Source organism: Branchiostoma lanceolatum, chromosome 17 (genome assembly GCF_035083965.1).
Source record: "Branchiostoma lanceolatum isolate klBraLanc5 chromosome 17, klBraLanc5.hap2, whole genome shotgun sequence".
In the NCBI taxonomy this organism is placed as follows: domain Eukaryota; kingdom Metazoa; phylum Chordata; class Leptocardii; order Amphioxiformes; family Branchiostomatidae; genus Branchiostoma; species Branchiostoma lanceolatum.
The window spans coordinates 2,150,850-2,174,281 of record NC_089738.1 but is presented as its reverse complement, the minus strand read 5'-3'; the positions used below and the strand labels follow the sequence as shown (position 1 = coordinate 2,174,281).

Genomic DNA, 23,432 nt, shown 5'->3' with positions numbered 1-23,432 from the left:
CACTACATCTGTCAGACATACAACCACACCTGACTTCAGTACTGAACACCAAACCTGTCAGACATACAACCACACCTGTCCTTGGTGCTGACAACTACATCTGTCAGGCATACAACCAAACCTTCCATCAGTGCTGAATACCACACCTGTCAGACATAAAACCACACCTGTCCTTGGTGCTAACCACTACATCTGTCAGACATACACCTGTCCTTGGTGCTGAACACCACAAATGTCCGACTTACAACCAAACGTATTTTTCCTCACGTCATTGTGTTATTTGTAATCATTACTGTTGTTTTTATTGTTGTATGCAAGAGAAGGGCCTCGTCAAGAAATCACTGATTGTAGCCAAATAATCTTGAAAAACATGTGAATAAATAAGATAACAAACTTTCGTACTGCGTTTTTACGAGACACCCAGGTTCTATCCGTAGGTTGTCATTCCAATGACACGGTCAGATTCAGCTATCCATAGGGTGTGTCATTCCAATGACACAGGGTCAGATTCAGCTATCCACAGGGCGTGTCGTTCCAATGACACTGGGTCAGATTCAGTATTCCATAGGGTGTGTCATTCAAGTGACACGGGGTCAGATTCAGCTATCCGTAGGGTGTATCATTACAATGACAAAGGGTCAGGTTCAGCTATCCATAGGGTGTGTCATTCCAGTGACACGGGGTCAGATTCAGCTATTCGTAGGGTGTATCATTCCAATGACACAGGGTCAGATTCAGCTATCCATAGGGCGTGTTATTCCAATGACGCAGGGTCAGATCCAGCTATCCATAGGACGTGTCATTCCAGTGACACGGGGTCAGGTTCAGCTATCCATATGGTGTGTCATTCCAGTGACACGGGGTTAGTTTCAGCTATTCGTAGGGTGTATCATTCCAATGACACAGGGTCAGATTCTGCTATCCGTAGGGTGTGTCATTCCAATGACACAGGGTCAGATTCAGCTATCCATAGGGTGTGTCATTCCAGTGACACGGGGTCAGATTCAGCTATTCGTAGGGTGTATCATTTCAATGACACAGGGTCAGATTTAGCTATCCATAGGGTGTGTCATTTCAATGGCACAGGGTCAGATTCAGCTATCCATATGGTGTGTCATTCCAGTGACACGGGGTCAGATTCAGCTATTCGTAGGGTGTATCATTCCAATGACACAGGGTCAGATTCAGTTATCAGTAGGGTGTATCATTCCAATGACACAGGGTCAAAATCAGTTATCCGTAGGCTGTGTCATTCCAATGACATAGGGTCAGATTCAGCTACCCGTAGGGTGTGCCATTCCAATGACACAGGGTCAGATTCAGCTACCCGTAGGGTGTGTCATTCCAATGACACAGGGTCAGATTCAGCTATCCGTAGGGTGTGTCATTCCAATGACACAGGGTCAGATTCAGCTACCCGTAGGGTGTGTCATTCCAATGACACAGGATCAGATTCAGCTATCCGTAGGGTGTGTCATTCCAATGACACAGGATCAGATTCAGCTTACGAAAGATCATCAACCCATACAATATATGCAATCTTGTTTGTAAAATCAATGAGATTATTCATAATACATCCTTCATAAAAGTTAACATCATTTGGCGAAGGCATGGGGTCGTGGAACTCTAGTTGAGTATCATATTGTTTTACAAAACGCCACAAACGGAATTCTGTAAAACGTCGGCTGATTGCGTACTTATTGATACATGATTCATTGGAAAATAACACCATCTTCTGGTGTTTAGGACTTCTTTAAGTGGACTAAGGGGTTTAATTTTTTTAAGTAAACAGATATCAGTTGTCATTTTCTCTCTTCCTCTATCTGCATTTAGACTTTTATCCCAAGATTCTGTTCTTTTCTTGTTGCATCCGTGAGGTGATTTGAACTGGAATAAATCTTATTAACCCGGGATTCAATCTCCATTGCCTTTCCTCTCGCACATGGCAATAGGAACCAGGCTTCGTCATGTGCCCCCTTCCTTTCAGTAGGAGGCCAGACAAACAGATGGGCAGAAAGAAGCAAGAAAAAAGACAGACAGACAACAAGACAGACAGCCCACTAGTCAGATAGGCAGACAGACAAAGAGCTAGCCAGCCAACAGACAGAGAGTCAGATGCAATTTGAAACACCATCATAATTAAGTTTGGATCGCTGTAGTTGGGCCTGAATTGACCAGAATGTCACCAGATATAAATAGTAACCACAATTCCGCGACCTAACTTCAACAAATACACATTTACAACTGACGTATAATGAATATCTCTTCTTAATTATGCAAATTGATTTCTCATTTGCATAAACAATATCATCTGACCATCTTCTCTACCGATCTAGGTCATGTTGTCCAAACTATGAAATTTTATCCCAGCAAAGATGTTATTGGAGCATTTTATCATCTATGATGCAAATGAGTCCCTGATTTGAATGATTTATGTCAATGATGTTCACCTTTCATTAACTTCCAAACGCTGCAATTATGAACTTTCGATCAGTTCAACACTAGGCTAAGTGTCTTGAAACGTACACTAGTACTTTCCAAACGCTCGATGTAGGTTTCAAATATAATGTATATGTCACAGTAGAGATGGCAATTCAGGACAATCGTCGATTGTCCTAGGACAGATCGCGATCGCCGTTCGTCCTAGGACAGACTGCGATCGCGATCTGTCCTAGGACAATCGACGATTCTACTAGTAGAGATTGCGATCGCAATCTGTCCTAGGACAAACGGTGATTCTACTTGAACAAATTCTGCGATCGCGATCTGTCCTAGGACAATCGCCGATTCTACTAGTAGAGATTGCGATTGCAATCTGTCCTAGGACAAACGGCGATTCTACTTGGACAAATTCATATATAGATGGAAATGCTTTGGAAAATAGAATGAATCATTGCATTACATTTCAATCATGTTTAACAATTTACATGCTACCTACATTTCACAATTATTAACTATTTTAGGTGAATAAGTTCATATTTCATGATGGATAAATTTCATGTGAGTATGTTTTCTGATCAAGTAATTTCTGATAAAGTTGAGTGACAAGATTTTAATAATGTATGAAAGATATCAGTTGGAAGAAGGTGATCCAACAATGTTTCAGTATGCTAATTTTGAGGTGTATTACTCACAGTTTCACACCTATTGAATTCACAACATTAGAAGAACAATAACAATTGTAAAGTGATAAAACAGGTGTCAAAATATCAACCTCAGTTTCAAGATGCTACAGTTTCACACCTATGTCATTTCATAGTCAGGCATATACTGAATGATTTCACAACTTTGAGTTTTGATCAAAGTTTGTAAATACTAAATAAAATCATGGTTTATAAAAAAATATTGCTGTTTCCTTCATATCTTAGCATCATTAAGTTTGGATCGCCGTTTGTCATAGGACAGATTGCGATTGCAATCTCTTCTAGTAGAATCAGCGATTGTCCTAGGACAGATCGCGATCGCAGTCTGTCCTAGACTCCTAGGACAAACGGCGATCGCGATCTGTCCTAGGACAATCGCCGATTGCCCTCAATCGCCATCTCTACTGTGACATCTTCTTCTTCTTCTTCTTCTTTCATACTGCCGAACCCTTGTTAACAAGGCTTATTGGCAGCTGCGCATGGGTTATGATTTGACAAACATGGGAAAAGGCGCGGTCAATACACAAAAACGTATCCTGTAGGTGCAAAAGATAACACAGTGAAGGTAATATTTACATATGTACAAGACGTGAGGGGGTGACTCAATGCAGCAGAGTCCTCCCCAGTTCGGACTTGAACTGGGCGAGGGACTCTGCCTCCACCGCACCAGGCTCTAAATCATTCCATTCCCTGATGGAGCGCGGGAAAAAGGAGAGCCTGTAGAAGTTGTTCTTGCTCGCGATGGCCTGCAGAGTTTGTGTGTGATTGGTGCGGCGGGAGCATCGAGCCACCTGGAGGAGCCTGGTTGAGTGTGGGACGGAGATGATGTTATTAATGATCTTATAAAGAGTAACCTGGCGGGCAATTTTCCTTCTCAATTCTAGGGTTTGCCAGCCCAGGTTATCCAGCATGGCTGAAACAGAACTTGTGCGTCTGTAGTCGCTAAGTACATACCGGGCAGCTCGTCGTTGTACACTCTCCACCCTTCTCACCTGGTCCTTGGTATGAGGGTCCCACACGCTGCAGCTGTACTCAAGGGTTGGTCTTACAAGGGCCATGTAGGCCCTACCCTTCACCGCTGTGCTGGAGATCCTCAGGCAGCGTCGCAACATTCCAAGGGTCCTGTTTGCCTTGGAGGTTATTGATTCGACATGCTTACCCCAGGTTAGGTTTGCAGAGATGGAGATACCAAGGTACTTTGTGCTACTCACCTTTGCTAGGGGATGACCGTGTAAAGTGTAAGTAAATGAGACAGGGTTTCTAGAGCAGGGGACTGACATGACTTCACATTTTGAGGGATTGAAGGCCATCAGCATATATAAACATAAAGTATTTTGCCAATGTTACAGTGCAAGAGTAAACGATTTTAGAGATTATCCCTGTGGAAAATTAGTAATACCAAAATACACCCGACTCCAATCTCCTGCCAAAGTTACAGAGACAAAATTTCTGGTCCTTTGGCTTAATTGTTAGGGCACATTGGCCCAGGAAATACATCTTCCGTATGGAAATGGTAACAAGACAGTACTATATATGATATGAGTCACTAATACTTTTTTGTGTTCAAGCCAGGGGGTTATAGCATCCGTACTACTTTCTTATCAGGCACTTTAACTGTCACATACGTAACTTATATCACTCCGCAATACCTCATGGAAGAAGAGGAATAAGAATGTCTGAGGTCAGCTCACAAAAATGTCTTTATTGTGTCGTTTACTGACCATGGACACAACCGAGAACAGTAAACACCTTCAAGCTAATTGAAAGCATCAAAAGAGGAGAAAGACAAAAAGGAACCAAAATATGAATCAAGTCCAAGAATGCCTCAGGGATCCTCCCCAGGTTGAGGTCTGTAGGACAGCGTCTTCAGCTGGTTCTCCTCCTTGTATACTATTGTCTGCAGAAGGAAAACAGTTGAATTGACTGTTCAATTAACCGGTCTGACAGGAATAGAATTTGAGAAATGATGCTACATTTGATACATGTAATTAAGACCAGGAGTGGTAAAGGCGGTATGAAAATATTTTCAGATTTTGCACCACCTAAGTCAAGATAGTTTATAAATTTTATGCGACCAGATTTATGACAATTTATATACAGCCTATAGATGGATAGATAGATGGTAATATGCTTACCATCTCGTCCTTCTTTTCTATACTTGGAGGATTCCTCAGAAGGATGGCAACCGGACTGAGGAGGATGTTGAATATCCCAGCGCCCAACATTATCCGGAAAAACCCTACAGCATTCAGGAAAACCCCACCGATCCCGAGCCCTACAGTCAGAGAGATAAGAGTCATCTTGTATAATATTGTAACAACGATTTGCTAGAAATAAAACGATCTTTCAACAGACTACTGCTTATAAATGAATTGTCTTCTTACTTCCGAAAATAATTTCATCAGGTTGGTAGAACATAGGATATTTTGAGTTTCTTTATTCACAATCAGGAATCTCACCTGGTGACGTTTCTCGCCGCTATGAGTAGCCGATGTAGGTGGCGCTTTTGTGGCAAGAACGCATTGAATGATTGTCATAATATTTAGCATGTGGGTAGGTCTGAAGACCTCGAAATGATTTTGCCCCCCTAGTGGCTTGCTATTGTACTGCAGCGGAACTTCCAGGTTTGATATCTCATGTTCTGGACATGCCATGGTCATGATTTTTGAGTAGTAGATAGCCTGGAAATGACAGTAAGTTGTGTAGGTTTGGGCCCCTAGCTGCTTTTTTTGGAACTGCAGGAGCCGATTATGTTTCAAACTTTGAAAGGGAATAACTCAAGAAGAGGTTGACGGATCGTCATGATTTTTGGTATTTAGACAGCTTGAGTGATGATTGACAAGATCGTATTCTAATTTGGCAAATCAGCAGTTAATTTGCATAATTAATGAGGGAAGTTTATTGTTATTGAAACGGTTCACAGCAGGTTACTTAACTTGATGTGGTAATGACTGTGAATATGGGTATGAATAATTTCAATAAGACTCCAGCTACTGAACTTAAGGAAAGGAAGATGTCATAAGGCAAGGGCAAAGTTTAATTAAAACCTACCCAAAACGGTGCCGACGTCCATAGCGGTCACTGAGATGGCGAACGCTGCCGTATCTCGAGCCGTGCCTAGAATCACAGAGAATACATCATGTAGGAACTTGACATAGACTGATTGATTGATTGATTGATGACTGGATTTGATAAAGGTCCTATAGTCTTTGAGGCTGTAGGGGCAGTGGGTTGTCAGTACACTAGGTCTAGGGCACTCTCCTTCCACATTTCACCTAACTGAAATCAGGTAACGAATTACACCGGGCGGGGTGAGGAAAGTGCCTTTCAAAATCGCGAGGACACAACTCATAGCTAGAAAATCCGTCAAATTTCGATCTCGCGTCCATAAAGATTGTCATTCGGCCATTCAAAGTCCTCTATGGTGGGAGTTGTATAGAGTGTAAATTCGTACGGCATATATTGTGAAATCGTACGTCTTAGATTGTAAAATCGTACGTCATAGATTGTAAAATCGTACGTCATAGATGGTAAAATGGTATGTCATAGATTGAAAAATCGTACGCCATAAGAACTTCTAAGCAACAATATCAGGTCGTACCTGATGTCTGCTAAGTGCCCAATATCTGTTACCACACTTGTTTGTATCAGTCCTGCGGGGGATATAAGTATAACCATTTCCATATTACGTTATATACAGTCGATGTCAATGTAAGAAATGGATGAAATGTGACCCACATGCTTTATAGAAAACCTGAAAATTATCTCAGGACTATTCGTGACTTGCCACAGGACGCGTTTTTAACCTAGCAGACTCTATAAGTGTGTTAAGTTCTTTTACGTGCGAATGTTTTACGTCCCCACCCGATAGGGCTGTGCAACATCTGAAGTGTATCGGAAAGAAAAAGATTCAAGATTTGTGTCGGAAACAGCAGACATAAACTACATACCGCTCGCTATTCCTAAGGTTAGGTAGGGTGCGACCAACTCTGGGATGTCACTGCACAACGGTATCTGCAAAACATGGCATTGCTAGATGATGAGGGACTTTGATTTTTTTTAAATATTTTCCGAGCCCCAGTAAAGAGGCTGGATGATGGAAAATATCTTGCTTCGGTCATGCTGTTGTGTTCGTGTTCTTCTTCTGACAGTCTCAGCCAGCATCCTTCTACAAGGCAGCACACGTTAGAGTCTAATCATGCAATGCAGCGGATTTATAAACTTTCCTCATTAATTATCAAATTAGGAGGCCCAAAGTCTAATCATGTCGAGATTAGACCTAACGACGTATCAAATATCAACACACACACACACACACACACACATACACACACACACACACACACGCGCGCGCGCGCGATTAGGAATACATAACCTTCTTGGCAAAGGTGATTATGTAGACGTTTGTTATTTGTATTGTATTGGTCAGTGGCGATCAGAGGTATTAACAATGATCGTCACTAAGTCCTGTCAATAAATGTTGAAGCAACGAAGACAGGGACATTTTCTTCAATACCGAAGTCGGCAACTTACTATTGTTGTGAAGACTCCTAACCCTATGCTTCCAACAAACGTCAGTAGCCAACTGTGGGTACACAGATAGATCAAATATCAAAAATCATAAAATGTGTACTACGACAATTGGGAGGAGTCTGGGGCTGCAGAATCGAAATGAAGTATTTCTTCCAGGCTATCAGGCTATGTTGATTTGATTATATGGATGACATCCGCGTGTGCATCAATTTTCGTCCGTTTCCATAAAATCTCCACCTCAACCATGCTGTAAATCGTACAAAGCAGCTGCAAAACAGCAAATGTAAAAATAAAAGTTTGGGAAACGGATAGTAATATCGCAGTATGCAAAAGCAAATTCCAATTTAGATTTCATAATGAAGGCAACTTTTGTATTGCCAAACTTTTTTTTATAAGCACGCTTGCATCAGTTTTGGGGTTCCCGGAGGATGTCATCCATGTAATCAAATCAACATGGCCTAATTTCAACTACATCTGCTCTCACTTAGGACCTGATCACATTTGTCGTACGACCGTCGCATGATCGCAAACAGACGACATTCTCGAGATTCAAAACTAAGCTGTCGTGTCACAGAAAAGGCTGTCCTCGATCCTTGTCAGCTATTGGTTCTGTCACAGTCTGCATGAACATTCTACGACAGTAAAACCGTAGGTCGACCTAAGAACAATGTGACCGGTCCTTTAAATGTATATGGGGTAGTGTAGTGTAGTGTATTACAACGTTAGTATTTTGAGATGAGCACAGTGTAGTAGGTTCCCACACCAATTTTCTTTCTTCTAATACTATAGAAATGGTTGCACTGCAATAGAGTGAATATACACACACTGCATCGGTGTTTCTGCTTTAGGCCCTCTTTCTACCAGAGGGCGATCGTTAAGAGACGGTACAGCGACCAAAATGGATTTGTTGATCCATGATGTCATAATTGGAATGTGATGCAAGATGTAAAATTTCACAACACAACACATTGAGCGTATAAACAAATGCGCTCTTTATCTGTGAAATTCGTTGAGCAAGCTGTGAAATATCTGGTCACTCAGCGGTAGCCGTGGTACGTCTAATGAAATGCGATGTAACCCTACATAATGATGAGAATTCTACCTTCCTGCCTTTTTCATCAGCGTCGATGAAAGGAAAGTTCCGATGATGTAGTCGACTCCTATGGGCACTAACGCAACTCCTGATATTAAAAAATAAGGGAAAAAAAGACGTATCAACATTTTTCACAAGCATTTCAGTCGTTGGTCTTATCTAGAACTGTACAAACCTCGTGTTTATCGTAAGCATGCTGAATTACAGCATTATTAAAAAATTATTATCGTGTTTTGTTTGGGATTTTGTCAAATTTGATGGCAAAGCATGACTACACAAAACTAGTGCTAAGTTCAAAAGACAAAACTAGCAACTGTACATGTTATATGGGAAAAATTAGCCGAAGTAGATATTTTGAGCGAGGTGTCTTTTATTGATTTAGACGTGCAGTTTTCTTCGGGAAAGCTAAAGTTATTTGTTGTCTAGTTGCAAAATAAATCCATGTAAGATATGATATCTGTCTTTCTTGCTTACTTGCTTTCATGGAGCATAAAACGATACATCTGGGCAAATATTTTCAACTGAAAGACGACAAGATAATCATAAGATTGAAGATGACTTGTCGAAGACAATGTGCATGGAAAATAGAATAAATAAGGCTCCTGAAATGGCCGAGTTGAAGTTAAACCACAGAAGCAAACGTTATGGCCCTGCATGTAACATTTTTCTGAATCCTCCCCAAAATGTAGTGACGTTGAATTTCTTTTAGGCAGCAGTTGCATTATACAGCAGAAATAACTACCCTCCAGATGAATTATAGCCAGGTGCAACATATCATATCGCAGACGGCAATTGGCCAAACTTCAACTGAGGCGATGCTAAAGAAATATTTCACTCTAGTGTTTCCGGTTACTCACCCGGCAATGTGTAGCCTTAACATCTTCATTTCAACTTGTTTCGGATCAAAGATTAACATTGACAATCATCCTATTGGGCTGACCTTTAAGTTATGGTTGCCCATAGGAAAGCATGTTAAGATACACTGAAAAAAGGCTTCATAAAAGTACTAACCCAAACTTAAATCTTAAAAACTCTTCTATCCTGGAAAGTCACAGGGGTTTAGTGGATAACCATGCAAAGAAAACAAAGGGTTGTACAGCTCAAACTCCGAGGAAAGCTGCCAGTTTCAAGGAAACCCTACCTTTGACCCCAGATTTCTGATGTATCTCTCCGCATGACCCAACAACTCTATCCTTACGCCAACTGAAATGACAAACTAAACAAATTTCAACCAAAATGGGAAAGCTAAGACCCTACCTGTTCCCTCTAACCAAAAAAGTCTCCAGACTGGGCAAAGAATTTCAAAAAAGAAAGGTTTTAAAGATTTTAAGTAGGGACTAAAAAGGTATTCAAATGTTTTGCACTCTACTGCGTCACCCCTATTGAAACCCATACATACCTTTTTGAAAACAGTACCCTCTGAAAAATGGGTCGTTGTTTAGAAATCTAGGACTGGTCTTGATAGTAATGTTTGCAGTGCGTGTGAATAGTTTCAACCTTGGCAACTTTTAATTCTCTTTTTGATCCGGGAGGTAAACTGTGACCTTTTTCCTTTAGGAACACATTCTGCAACATTCCTATAATGGAACACACATGGGTTATAAATGATTATAAATGGTTCATTTCCTTGTTAATATGTGACTGATAAACATTTTGTTGATTCTCTATTCATAAAATGTGGTCTTTTAGAAAATAATAACTGCTTCTGCTGTTGAGTACCCTCTTAAAGTAGAGTAGGATAGCAAGGTAAACCGAAAACATTCTAGTTTGTCCAGGTATTAGGAGATAACTTGTACTACGTAGTCTAACAAAGTGACGATAAATTCTTACCTTGTTGCCATGAGGAAGCCTTCGTAGTTATCATCATCCAGACGGGGGAAACCCCAAAAACCATCAACGTCGTTGTCGTTTCAACGAAAATGATTACTGCAGCAGTAACATATGGTATAGTAATCATCACAATATTACCTGGTACCCGTTGGTATAGATAAATTTGTCAGTGCAAGTTCTTGGCCGATTTACTGTGACATTTCTCCATATTCACATCGCACTAAATACGAAATCTCAGCATGAACCAATATGAGACATAAACCTGATGCAGTCGTCTAAAAGCAGTTCACTATGGAAACATATTAAGTTGCCAGAACTTTCGTACCTGCATTTATCATAACATAGGGATCCTTTAAGTAGTTGAAGATCGAATAATCTTCCTCTTCTTCCTGGATAATGTCAGACAAACTTTGAATTACGAAAGTTTCATCCAAGAAAGACCAACAATAATGATTGGTTATGGACAAAAAATTAAAAAGTCTTGACAAATACTTAAGATAGATAGCCCTACTTGGAAAAATGCATCAGTGCCATAGATGTCTGTAAACTCAGTCACAATTGTTGAATATTTAGACAAAAATACGCACGCACACACACACACACCTTCTTTCTCTCGCTCTCCCTCATTAATGCACACACACACACACACACACACACACACACACACACACACACACACACTCACACTCACACTCACTCACTCACTCACTCACGCACTCACTCACTCACTCACTCACTCACACATTCTCTATCTCTCTCATGCAACATCCTAAACTCTCTCTCTCTTTCTCCGGATCCCTGTCTCTAACGCACGCACGCACACACAGACACACACTCTCTCACACACTCTAAACCTTCTCGCTCTCCCTCATTCATGCACACACACACACACACACACACACACACACACACACACACACACACACACACACACATACACACACACACACACACACACACACACACATACACAGACACCTATCTCAGATGTAGCTTCTGATGTTCTTGGCAGTAGTAAAGAAAGAGCTGCAAAATATTCGACCGAACACCTAGGGCAAACATCTCAATACAAGAGTGACTAGGGTCATGTCTAAAAAAACTGTTTACAAAACTTATTTCGTTGCTTGAGTAACTTTTGTACTTCGGCGCACGTATGTTCGACATCCTTTCTGTTTCATCGGCATCAAATTAGGCACAAAATGTGTATGTGATGAAATAAAATCTTTACCTCTGCAAACCAAAAAATCACAACGCAATTCTACTTTTTCCAAAATAAACTTTGTAAGATAGTGAAATATGATTTTCATTTGCCTACAATTGAAATTCGCGTATGTGTACTTGGTTGTAGAAATAAAACAATAAAATGGCTAACCTCCATTGACAAAAGTCAATCCAGCTAACAGAAATGGACTTTTGAAGCTTATAAAATGGTACATCACTCCGCCAATGACAGGGCCGACTGTTGATATGCAAGAAGTGACAACGTCATTACAATTTTGTTTATGACTCATATACCTGTCCCCTTACAAGTTTTCATGCAGTATTTTCTCAACGAAATCTTGTTTGAATGTACATCATGTAGAAAAAAATATGAAGGTGTATTACAATAATATCACAATATGTACAATGTATTTCTATTGAAGGAATTGCATCTCTCTTACGCAAATTTCGTTCCTGTGTGTCATAACGCACGCCCACGACGATGTAAAGACGACAATGTGAAAGTTTCTGTGTGCTGAATCTATGCATAGGGTCACGTTGTGTGAAGACAATGTCTCTACACGAAACTCACTCCGAATTCACTTTAATTACTTCTGTGGTATTGTTTTTGGTTTGTGTGGTACAGTCCATAAAAAGTTGGCCTTTCCTACAACGGAAGGTCAGTGGACACCCACCTCGGCTTTGAATTTGTTAGGGTCAACTTTTGTAACGCATGATAAGGCTAGGGATTTGCCTTTATGAAAAAGAACATCTCTAAATATTTCAGGGAAGTCACACAAAAACTCCTTTCCCTTCCTCACAGGAGACACTTATGGCCACATTTCAGAAGAAGGAAATGCACTATCAACTTACTTTTATACCATACGATATGGAGTGCCGTTATACAAGGCACTAAGCCCGAGCACTTCGGCAGAGAGACAGACAGGCAACCATAACACATAACATACAAATTTGAAATAACTAGGCGCTAACAGGTTAAGATTAGACGCCAAGTTAAGTTTCACTTATATATGAACAATTTCAACACCTTGACAGTTCGAGCAGTGGAGTTACATTAGTGGCTCAATGTTCCTCCGTAACACTGTAGATTCTACAATTCTTCGTACAATTGGTTGTTTAAAAAAATACATTCCAGCAAAATGTACAAGTTTTGACCTGAGAAATACCCACCTGCGACTGCAGATAAAGAACCTCCAACACCTTGAACCACGAGCCATGTGAACAGTGGGGGATAGGATGTGCTGAAGGCGAATGCTGTTGAATAGTGTTTAATAAATAAGTATATGAATAAATAAATAAAATGATAGCGTCACATTAGCCACGACATATATACTTACGTATGCACGATTTAGTCACGACATATGTACTACATAAAAATGATCTAGATTCTAATCTACAGAAACACAATGACAATGCACTCTTTATCACAACGAGGATCCACATCGTTTTCTTACTTAAAAGAAATTCTATTGATGAACAAGAATCCTACTGGGGTGAGTATTAAAAGAAGATACCACAATTAACTGATATGACTACGATCACATTGAAAATGTACAACTATTACAAACAGATAAAATACATACCAGTAGTAGAGAAGAAGGCGAGAATCATGCCTACGTACATGATTAAACAGCAACCAAGTCTGAAACAGAAACAAATTACCCCCGAAAATAATTTCATCAGGTTGGTAGAACATAGGATATAGGAGATTCTTTGTCCACAACCAGGTAATCTCACCTGCTGACGTTTCGGTGTCCGTCAGACACCTTCTTCAGAGCTTCTGACTGGAGTACTGCTTCTCGTCGCTATATGTAGCCGATGTAGGTGGCGCTTTTGCGGCGAGAACACAATCCCAAACGTCAAGGAAGTCAACACCAGTGATGAACCGGGACGTGGGGGGATACAACCTTAGCCACGTTTGGGATTGTGTTCTCGCCGCAAAAGCGCCACCTACATCGGCTACTTATAGCGGCGAGAAGCAGTACTCCAGTCAGAAGCTCTGAAGAAGGTGTCTGACTGACACCGAAACGTCAGCAGGTGAGATTACCTGGTTGCGGACAAAGAATCTCCTATATCCTAGAAACAAATTATTTCCATTAAATGCAGAGTTATACAGTGATAAAGAACTATTTGGGGGTTATATCTACAAATTTAGAGTCGCTTTTCGAATTTCAATTTCTTTATTTCTCTACTAAACTTCTCTAGTTACATTGTCATCATGATCGGCCTATCAACTCTTAATCTAATCCTTCGTGAATCAAGAATTCTACCAAATTCTAAGGGCGCAATTCCATTCCGTTAAGCAGGAGCACTAATTGATTTTTCGAAAAAAATTGCTTGCTAATATACAAGTGCGCATGAGTTGCGCATTAACATGTTTTTGGTCTGGATTAAGTTTGCCGCCCTAGAAGTCATTTCTTTGGTTCGATAACTAGGCTGCACAACGGTGGGTCAAGGCAGAAAACAACTTCCTCCCCGCAAAATTTACTTAAATCAAAAAATGTTACTGCGGAACTCATACGCGCAAGTGTGATAGGGCCCTAAGCAAGCGCTTTTTTGAGCCAGCGGTCACTACGGAGGTTGGTACTCAGGCTAGTACCTATCCGCCAATATCACGGCAATCGGATTTGTTATGATGGCCGCTGCTGGACTGGAGGCGTACAGAATCCCCAGTTTCACGCTCTGCTTCTCCAGCTGTTCTGCTCGCTGGGAATTTGACCCCGTGTTCACAGCTGGCGAACATGTTGTCCCTTCCTTATAAGAAGAGTCCTACGTTTGGATGTTCGCTGATAACGTCGACGTTACTGTCTCTATGTACATGTGGCGGTGGGTAATGATGGCACCGGAGTAGTTGGGATGTTCTAGTCTGTATAGGTAATCCGGCATGATGGGCTCTATAGTTGGAGGAAATGAACAATTCCGATTGTTGCAAAGCCAACATTCCAACAATACCTCGATCTTCATCGAAATCGTATTGAAGTTCGGCGTGTTCATCAGGTGTTGTTTGCCACGTCTACTAGGGTTAAGGTAAGTTTCATTATGCAAGCTCAATTCAATCCAAGTCATTTATCAAGCATACGAATGCATGACAATTACTGTATGCCTGCTCATCATATAGATGCTTATAAAAGCCTTGCAAACATCACACTTGCAGAGTTTTAAAATTTTGCAGGAATTTAAATGATAATACAGAGCCAAATACTGACAGGTTATAATATTGCCTTATTACAAGCAATTTATGCCAATGTACTCCTTTGTACTGAGTCAGAACCATTGAATAAATCTCATGATCGATTCTTTTATACCTCGACTTACCGACGGCACTATTCAGTATTTCGTCCAGGAACATCGCTAGGCATGCCACGATCACCACCAAGGTTCTGGACTTTCGAAGGTGGTTAAAAGTGCACATTGCCTTTTGGAGCATGTCTGCAATCTTCGCCGTGATCCTAGATCAAAATAGAAATCATTACCGAATCATGTACCATGCCTACAGTTTTGGTCATGTACAGTTTTACACAGTCGTAAACCTACTGACCTCAAGAAGGTATCTTTAAATGTTCTATCAACAGTGAACCCTGTTTTCATGTTATGTGGATGTGAAACTGTAAGGTCATGTACATGTAAACAGTAACTATTCAAGTTCAATCCTCCAGAAATATCTTTTATAATAAAAAAAAATTCTCAAAATGATAGCGGTATGCAGACTTCACAGACCCCAGTTAATTAGTTTTAGCAGATCCCCATCAGGCAATGATGTTTCAGTTAAGATAGTATCGTTATATCATAGCATATCCAGACCCAAAGATCCAAAAACTCGAAGTTCTGCTTCAGTACTAAGGTCACACACCAGGGGCCCCAACATCGACCTTGACATTTGTCTTTGCAACACCTACCAACATATCAAATATCATCACTTTACACCAAGAAGTTCTCAAGTCATACTAACTGCAAAAGTCCAGAAACACAAACACACAGACAGACACACCCAAAACAATATCTCCATTTTTATGAAGATAACAAGCTGCCACGAGACAGACATAATCTAATCGACGCTTCATCAAGACCTTACCACATATCGACACAATCTAACAAGACATTCTTGAGTTATCGTGTTTACAGTCGGATGGACACACGACAATGTACAAGCCATGAAAAAACCTTGTGGCGACGGTGAAAACAATAGCCTTTGCAGATATAACAACATAAGAAATGACCGTCGATAACTCTCAAGACACAACAAACCACAAGTAGAGAATACATCAAACGTTCAAATTTCTTAAACAATTTCTGTATTCTGTATTCCAATTCTGTATTCCAGAACAAAGGGCAGGGATTTCTATTAGTGTATGCGTGTAGGGTGCCCGGTGAGTGTGTTGGAAAATAGTACCAGGTATATAGCATTAAAACTTATTTTCTTTGACTTTCTTCTCAGTGATTTTGGCCCCAAACCCGTGTTTTTGAAGTCTCGGGAGACTGCTGAGGGAAGTATACCCAAATGGTGTGACCAGGTTGATTCTTGGGGACTGCGGTCAAAGGTTAATGTTTTCGTCTGTTGGTGGGTCGGCATTTAAAGTTAAGTGCTGCATGGAAATTGGCAGAAATTGGCCTTTGGACACATTAGGATGTGGACTGTCCTGTCAAGGTGAGTTTGGATGGACATTTAGTCATAGAGGTGAGCTTTTGGCCTCCTTTTCTTCTGGTTATTTCTATTCCATAGTAGAACATATTGGGAGTGCATACCCCTAAACGTTAACCTTAGACTATGATACTGGCCCTTTTGCTATAACTACACAAGCATAAGATAGATTGAGAATAATAAACCTACTTTTGGTACAATGTAGTCCGTTACAAGAGATTCGAAGTCATGAAGGAAATCCCCCGTGTTGGTATTTGAAGAAGTTGTTGGTACAAATGTTTCTGTAAGAATGCTACTCCGAAGTGCAGACAAATGAGCTGTCTTGTAACTCAATAAGCTACTGCTTAATTCGCCCTTGGGGATCAAACCGGTTTTCGCAGGGAGATTGTGTCCTTGAAGAACGACCTTCTTCCGAAGGAGAAATGCGCAGTAGTATAGTGTAAGCTGGGGGGGGCCTTTAGATCCTGGCAGGCCGGTTAGCCTCCAGCGGCGCCGTCCTCATTAGCATAAAATCTGTATGTGGAGGACCTGGTCACCTGATTAACATTTCGCATAACGACATGTCTTTATCGAATCTCTCATTTTAGTGCTCTACCTAAAGAGGATAGATTACAAACCTTTTAGAAAAGTTTCCAGTCTACAGACAGATAATGATAAAGTTACTATGTTTGCCCACCGCTCGGTTGGTGTGGTTGAAAAAACAACAACACGACTGTTATGCAGTCAATTTCCCTAAGCGGTACATGAAAAAGGACGGAAATAATTTTTTGAGGTGTGAAAACGTACAGTCAATGTGGGGGCCGCTGGTCTCTGGAATCATGTAATTGATGCTGAAGTAAGAAAAGGAGTTTAAAAGATAATAGCTATTGTGTAGGTTAGAAAAAATGCTGATGCACACAGTGCTGAATCGCATGAGGAATTCATTATGCATGACGCCTCCATCTCACTTGTTGTTACGACTTCATGAGTTCATTCTGTTGTGTCGCTGTTAGAATTACACAGTATCACAGATCGAAGGTATAAATGACAAGATAACATGAATTATCTCAAATCTGCTAACAATCTAAAAGAACATCGTATGCATATTAAGATAAAACATTAAGATTACAGTATTGAAGGTCAATAGTGTCCGCTTTTTGCTTATCAGTATTTCATGATTTTGAGCGTTCTAGGTATAAAGGATTGTTCATGTCTCTTTGCTCGGCTGAGCGATATTTTGAAGGTTGATGTTCGTCTAAAATGGTATGGGGTGTCCTCGGACTGCACCAGGAACTGCCGGCAGGGATGTGTGTCGTCCGCCACCACCCTCCCGAGCTCACGCGCGTCTGCCTCGCGTCTCCGCTTCTCCAGGGTCGGCAGCTGGTCGTAGGGGATTCAAATAATCCTGCAGCACGTTTTCTGAACCTTCTCGATCTCATCTGACAAACCACGAGGTAGTCCTCCCCACACCGGTGAGCCGTACTCTAACACCGGCCGAATGAATGTAGTGTAGATCTGAAGGAGAACATCCACTGGCACCCCCGCTCGCCTCGACAGTCGCAGGTAGTGTACACGTGGTCTTACTTTGGACAGCATATAATCAACATGGAGATCCCAGGACAAGTTATTAGTGACGATCACACCGAGGAGTTTAAAGGACGAGACTCTCTCTATCGTTTCGCCTCTGAGCATGAGTGGTGGGGGTTTGACAGCCTCCCTACGGCAGCTAATAACCATGTCTTTGGTTTTTCCTACGTTTGCTGCCATACTGTAGGATTTGGCCCAAGTGTCGACTTCTGTTATGGCAGCTTGCATTTGACCTGGTAGCGAACCCATCAGGAGCTCCGTGTTAGTCAGGTCGTCCGCGTACTTAACAGGGGTTACACTGATCGGGATCCCTCTGTCGAGGCTGTTCATGACAATGACAAACAGCGATGGTGAGATGATACCACCCTGTGGTGTTCCAGCTAGCACTGGTCGAGGCGCCGAAATACGCGATCCCCACTTGACACGCTGCACACGGTCACTCAGATAACTTCTCACGCAACACCATAGGTCCCGTTTCATCCCCATTTGTGCCAGACTATGCAGAAGACTACCATGGTCTATTGTGTCGAACGCGCGACTGCAGTCGACGAACGAGACATGTACGTCCATTTTCGGCTTGCTGTTGAGCGCGTTATGCCAGGTTTGCGTTATCTGGGTAAGGGCTGACACAGTCGATCTCCTCGTCAGCCACGTCTTTCTTGAGTCTACACCAAATATTGTCCACATATCTGAATCAATTTATATATTACAGGAGGGTTGCCAGGAAAAGTACTGATTGCCTTAGCTTCAAACCTCTCCATATACAGATAAGCCACGATTGGAGAAACGGAAGAACCCATGGCACAGCCGTGTAACTGTTTGTAGAATCTGCCGTCATAGGTAAAATACGTACACTCAAGACAGAGTTCTAAAAGCTGACAGATCTGATCTACCGATAGTTTGGATCTCTCTTTGAGGGTATCATCAGCTTCTAGGAATTCTCTCACCACTTCAACCGCTCCTTTAGGTGGTATAGATGTGAACAGGGAACATACATCAAAAGAAGTGATGATCTCATCAACCCCAACCACGAATGTCCTTGATTTTGCTGACAAAATCTGAGCTGTTTTTAACATGATGAACGGATTTCCCAACCAGAGGTCCTATGATGTAGGCTAAGAAAGTGCAAGATTATAAGTCACTGATCGCATGCTTTAAACGATAGGGCGAAGAGGAATGTCCGTTTTATGTATCTTGGGTAATCCATAAAAAGCTGCAGGTTGTTGTCCTTTGGGGTACAATTTGAGATAAGTCGATCGATCAATAACCTTGTCCCGTTCCAGTTTCTTGAGCGCCACATTAATTTTAGTTCTGCATCTCGATGTGGGGTCCCTCTTTAAAAGTAAATAAGTGTTCTCGTCTTGCAGCAGGTCTTCCACTTTAGTATCGTATTGTTCTTTATCCAACAATACAGTACATTTCCCTTTATCAGCTGGAAGAATTATGATGTTTGTATTGTTAGAATGATTTTGAATCGCTTCACGTTCATCACGTGATAGGTTACTGTCCGGGAGTTTAGCAACCTTCAAGGTGGTAGAAATCTTTGTGCGTAAGGCTTCAGCTTTTCGATGTGGTAAATGTGCCCTGCGTATGGCAGATTCGAATTCCGTTTCAGTGATGATGTCAACAACAGGGAGTTTGTTAGGCGTAATAGCAAAGTTCAAGCCTTTCGAAAGCACAGCATTTTTAGTGCCCGACAAATCATAGGAGCTCACATTTTTGACCCACCTTTCATCAGTCTCGTCTTGTACTGTTGGTCCTGAGCGTCTCCTGTTGTGGTCAATATCCGCTCTGGTCTTGTAATTTTTTTTGAGACAAACGATCAAATTTGTTCTGTTGTCTTGATTTCACCTTTTCATTTCGTCTCAGTTTGTTTATTTAGAATATATTATAGAATGCTTTAGTCGTTACCTTTTGTTCATTTAGAACTTGAGAATATTCTTGATGCTTCCGTATGTAAACATCATTCTCAACATTAACAAAAGTCCGTAGGACACAATTCTCCGTGAAGTATTTATAGTCTGTAAATTTTGGGTGAGGTGTTTGTTCATTTCCTTTGCTAGTGACCTGATGATGAATGGTTTATTTATTGCACACAATACAATCAGACCGTGACAGTCAACAGACTGAATTGCAGTCTGACTTTACAAGACGTACGAGTCATTAATTCGTAAAATATAAATACATATTAAAAACAATGGAAGTTAAACGAGCGGCGTAGAGCTAAAGGCTGAGAATTAGCGTTATTTCGTTTGAGACAGAATGACATGTAGTAAAGCCATATAAACAGATGGTAAAGTCAAGTATTGTTCATCAGACGGGTCATCTGAGGTATGGCGCTGTTTCTATAACGGTCAGTTCTACAGCGTTGAAGGTGCAGTTTGTTCGACGAACGCGTGCATCGGCTGCTGATTGACTGTCTTACGGGTGGCAGGAAGTGGCGGTACAGTTCAGATGATAGCAGAGAGGTGGCAAAGTTCAGAGTCAGGTTGCTACGACGTGTGTGGAGAGTAGGTAGATGCAGGATGGTACAGGCATCGGTGTACCCGGAGTAGTCTGACCCCAGGATTATCCTGACGGCTCTTCTTTGAATTTTCTCAATCTTCTGACTCAATGCACTTGTGAGGCCAGAGTGCCAGACTGGGGCGGCATATTCCGTGACGGGACGTACATAACACACATACACTGAGACAAGGTCCTCTTTGGGAACATGGAAGTATTTCAGTCTCCGAAGTAGGTACAGCCGCTGGCTGGCACTGTTACAAATGTGGTCTACATGTGCATTCCACTTCAGGTCGGCCTGCAGGAGAACTCCCAGAATTCTCATCACCTGCACCTGTTTCAGTTCGATGTTGTTAAGGTAGAGGGGGGGAGGGATTGATGCGACCTTGCTGAACTGGATGTGCATGACCTTGCATTTACCGGGATGTAGGACCATTTGCTGATCGTGGGACCATCGAAGGCTTGAGTCCCAGCGACTACCGTGCTACAGCTGACGAAATCAACAAAACACTGGCGACCGTGATCCAATCCCTTCCTCCACTGGATACATCACTACTGCCAGCATACCTGCCCGCCCACCAAGCACCGTCAGTCAAACCATGGGATGTCTATAAAAAACTGCAGAATGTAAAAACAAAGAAAGCGGCTGGGCCTGACGGGATTCCGGCCAAACTTGTGAAGGAATTTGCATATGAACTGAGCGCACCGCTGGCCGACATTCTAAACTCGTCACTCAAGCAAGGTGCAATCCCTGACGAATGGAAGCAAGCAATCGTGGTCCCCATACCTAAATCTAAACCTCCATCAGTCAACGACCTTCGCCCAATTTCACTGACTTCCATCCTCGGCAAGGTTGCTGAAAGTTTCGTCGCCGAATGGGCCGTGTCAGATATTTCACCTCAAGTAGACCCACAGCAATACGGCTGTCTTAGAGGAAGGTCCACTACCCACTGCCTTCTGAACCTAACCGACGAACTTTTCAAGGCTACCGACCAGCCAGGCACCCTTTGCTCCCTTGTATCTACAGACTTCAGCAAGGCTTTCGATCGGGTCAGCCATAATACAGCCATGTGCCGTTTGATCGAGTTAGGCCTCCGGCCGTCTCTTGTGAGGTGGATCTCTGCATTCCTCACAAACAGATCACAAGTCGTGCGATATCACGGGGTGCTTTCCACCAGTGCTACGGTGACCTGTGGCCTCCCACAGGGGACCATTCTCGGGCCGCTTATTTTTATCGCATACATCAACAGTGCGGCTTACCATGCTTCTTCAAAGAGATGGAAATTTGTCGATGACTTAAATCTGTTGGACATACGTAATCCGCCCACGGCTACGCCACACTTGCAACGTGACCTGCTCAGTTGTAAGCAAATGGATCTTGATGTAAGGTGTGGAATCACAGACAATTTATTTCTAGAGCCTGGAACTGAAACAGGATGACACTCAGGCTAACTTAACATACCCATTCAGCAACGGAATCGTGGATTGTATGTGGTGCCAGGTGTGAAAAGTAGCCTCCACCAGGCCCTCTTACGGGCGTATGAATCGTACAATTCACCAGAAAAAGGAATAATTAGCCAGTAGAGTCAGTCCATAGTGACGATCATATTTCGCCTGCAAGTGAAACCCTGGCGTTTTTAGTCTGGTAGTCTGACTATGTGAAAAGTGCATTTTTGAAAAGCGGTAATTAAAGAAGTAAAAATATTGACCCACACAAATTGCATCTCTTTACAGTCCAAGTAGTGTTTTATAGCAAGTAAAGAAAAGGTGTTTATTTATCTTTTTCTTTTAATACAGGAGTGGTCAACATGCTGAAAAGTACGTTTTTACAGCATGGCACAGATAGGATCTAGAAATTCCGGGAAAAGTCAGAAATTTCGATCTAGATGGCTTCTTTTGAAGATCAACGAACCATTCAGCCTTACAACTAAAATGTTTCAGAAATCACAAATATGCAGTAAATCCTCTTTCCACAATTTATTGCAGGCATGCCTGATCTATAGCTATCAGCCTATTTGTATTATCGTAACATTTCTCGAAGGTCAAAGGTCACCGGATCTTTCAATCCACCCGGAAGTGACACAGTCTAGCCGCGGCCCGCGCGCACTATTCTGAGAGAGATATCTTAACAATCTTTCATCCCCTGCGTAAACTTTTTACATTGTCACAGCCTCCGTATTACAAACTACAAGTGTGGTAAGTTTGAAGGTCCAGAGATATCCCATTTTCACACTGTGCGTAAAAGTGCACCGTCCGTCTCATGCGCCAAACTAGTATGCGAGCTGCGACTGGACACGGCATACTTAATACACAGACTGGAGCTCACTCTGCACATGTTCGCAGCCAAAACTCACAATTCCCGTTACCGCATTGGTATATAACTTAGTATATCGCTAGCTAGGTTGCGTGTGGTGATGCACGTTGTCTATTTTACAATGTAACAGTGACTATACGATCATAGCAAGTAGGAAATTTTCGTACCCCGTATCTGCCTGAAGTATTGCAGTCAAGCATATATTTAGAATACAACACGGGGTATTCCGTATCACCCGAGGTACCAGCCCGACCGCGGGTCGGATCGCCCGACGGCCGTACGTATGTCATACCTTGGTCATACCCACCCGAGAAAGCACACATTTCAATGCGGAAAGCGCCAGAAGTTGAGGGAGTTTTGTGTCCTCGAACACAAAACTGTAACAACATTGATTCTAACCTCCGAATCCGGTATTCGAATTTCCGACGGCGGTGCAACCGGCGCGCTCGAAATGCATTCGAAATATTCTATGGAAGCCTGTGTGATAACACTCCCGAACCCTATGTGATCCGGATAGTTATCACACGGTCCGGAACACCCGTTTCAGGCCCAGGCATGACATAAAACGGGTTATAACATGGTCGCTATGCC

General features: G+C 42.0%; 2 protein-coding genes across 4 annotated transcripts; both read right to left on the bottom strand.

Annotated features, from left to right (window-relative positions):
* Positions 1 to 4,825: 4,825 nt before the first annotated feature.
* LOC136422764 (chromaffin granule amine transporter-like) lies at positions 4,826 to 10,995 on the bottom strand. 3 transcript variants are annotated; one of them, XM_066410631.1, is made up of 8 exons: positions 10,600 to 10,995; positions 8,779 to 8,857; positions 7,677 to 7,728; positions 7,094 to 7,157; positions 6,745 to 6,796; positions 6,195 to 6,260; positions 5,279 to 5,418; positions 4,826 to 5,040 (listed from the first exon to the last, which is right to left on the bottom strand). In XM_066410631.1, the coding sequence occupies exons 1-8, from the start codon at positions 10,724 to 10,726 to the stop codon at positions 4,952 to 4,954; spliced, it is 669 nt and encodes a 222-aa protein (XP_066266728.1). In that variant the 5' UTR covers positions 10,727 to 10,995; the 3' UTR covers positions 4,826 to 4,951. The 3 variants fall into 3 exon arrangements, with proteins under 3 accessions (XP_066266728.1, XP_066266729.1, XP_066266726.1); XM_066410629.1 differs by having other exon boundaries at positions 4,953 to 5,418; positions 10,600 to 10,695; positions 10,925 to 10,984; XM_066410632.1 differs by lacking the exon at positions 6,745 to 6,796.
* A 7,622-nt stretch (positions 10,996 to 18,617) lies between these two features.
* On the bottom strand, positions 18,618 to 20,963 carry LOC136423289 (uncharacterized). Its single transcript, XM_066411411.1, has 3 exons — positions 20,451 to 20,963; positions 19,754 to 19,821; positions 18,618 to 18,690 (listed from the first exon to the last, which is right to left on the bottom strand). Exons 1-3 carry the CDS (start codon positions 20,961 to 20,963, stop codon positions 18,618 to 18,620), a joined length of 654 nt encoding a protein of 217 aa, XP_066267508.1.
* Positions 20,964 to 23,432: the final 2,469 nt, after the last annotated feature.

Coding starts and splice junctions, on each gene's coding strand:
- LOC136422764 (XM_066410629.1), bottom strand. Junction 7,729..8,778: donor CTGATGAAAAAGGCAGGAAG/GTAGAATTCTCA, acceptor GTGTACCCACAG/TTGGCTACTGACGTTTGTTG. Junction 6,261..6,744: donor GGGCACTTAGCAGACATCAG/GTACGACCTGAT, acceptor CTGTGATTCTAG/GCACGGCTCGAGATACGGCA.
- LOC136423289 (XM_066411411.1), bottom strand. CDS start 20,963: ATGGTCCTACATCCCGGTAAATGCAAGGTCATGCACATCCAGTTCAGC. Junction 19,822..20,450: donor ACCGCCACTTCCTGCCACCC/GTAAGACAGTCA, acceptor AAAAATTACAAG/ACCAGAGCGGATATTGACCA. Junction 18,691..19,753: donor CAAGACGAGACTGATGAAAG/GTGGGTCAAAAA, acceptor TATTTGGTGTAG/ACTCAAGAAAGACGTGGCTG.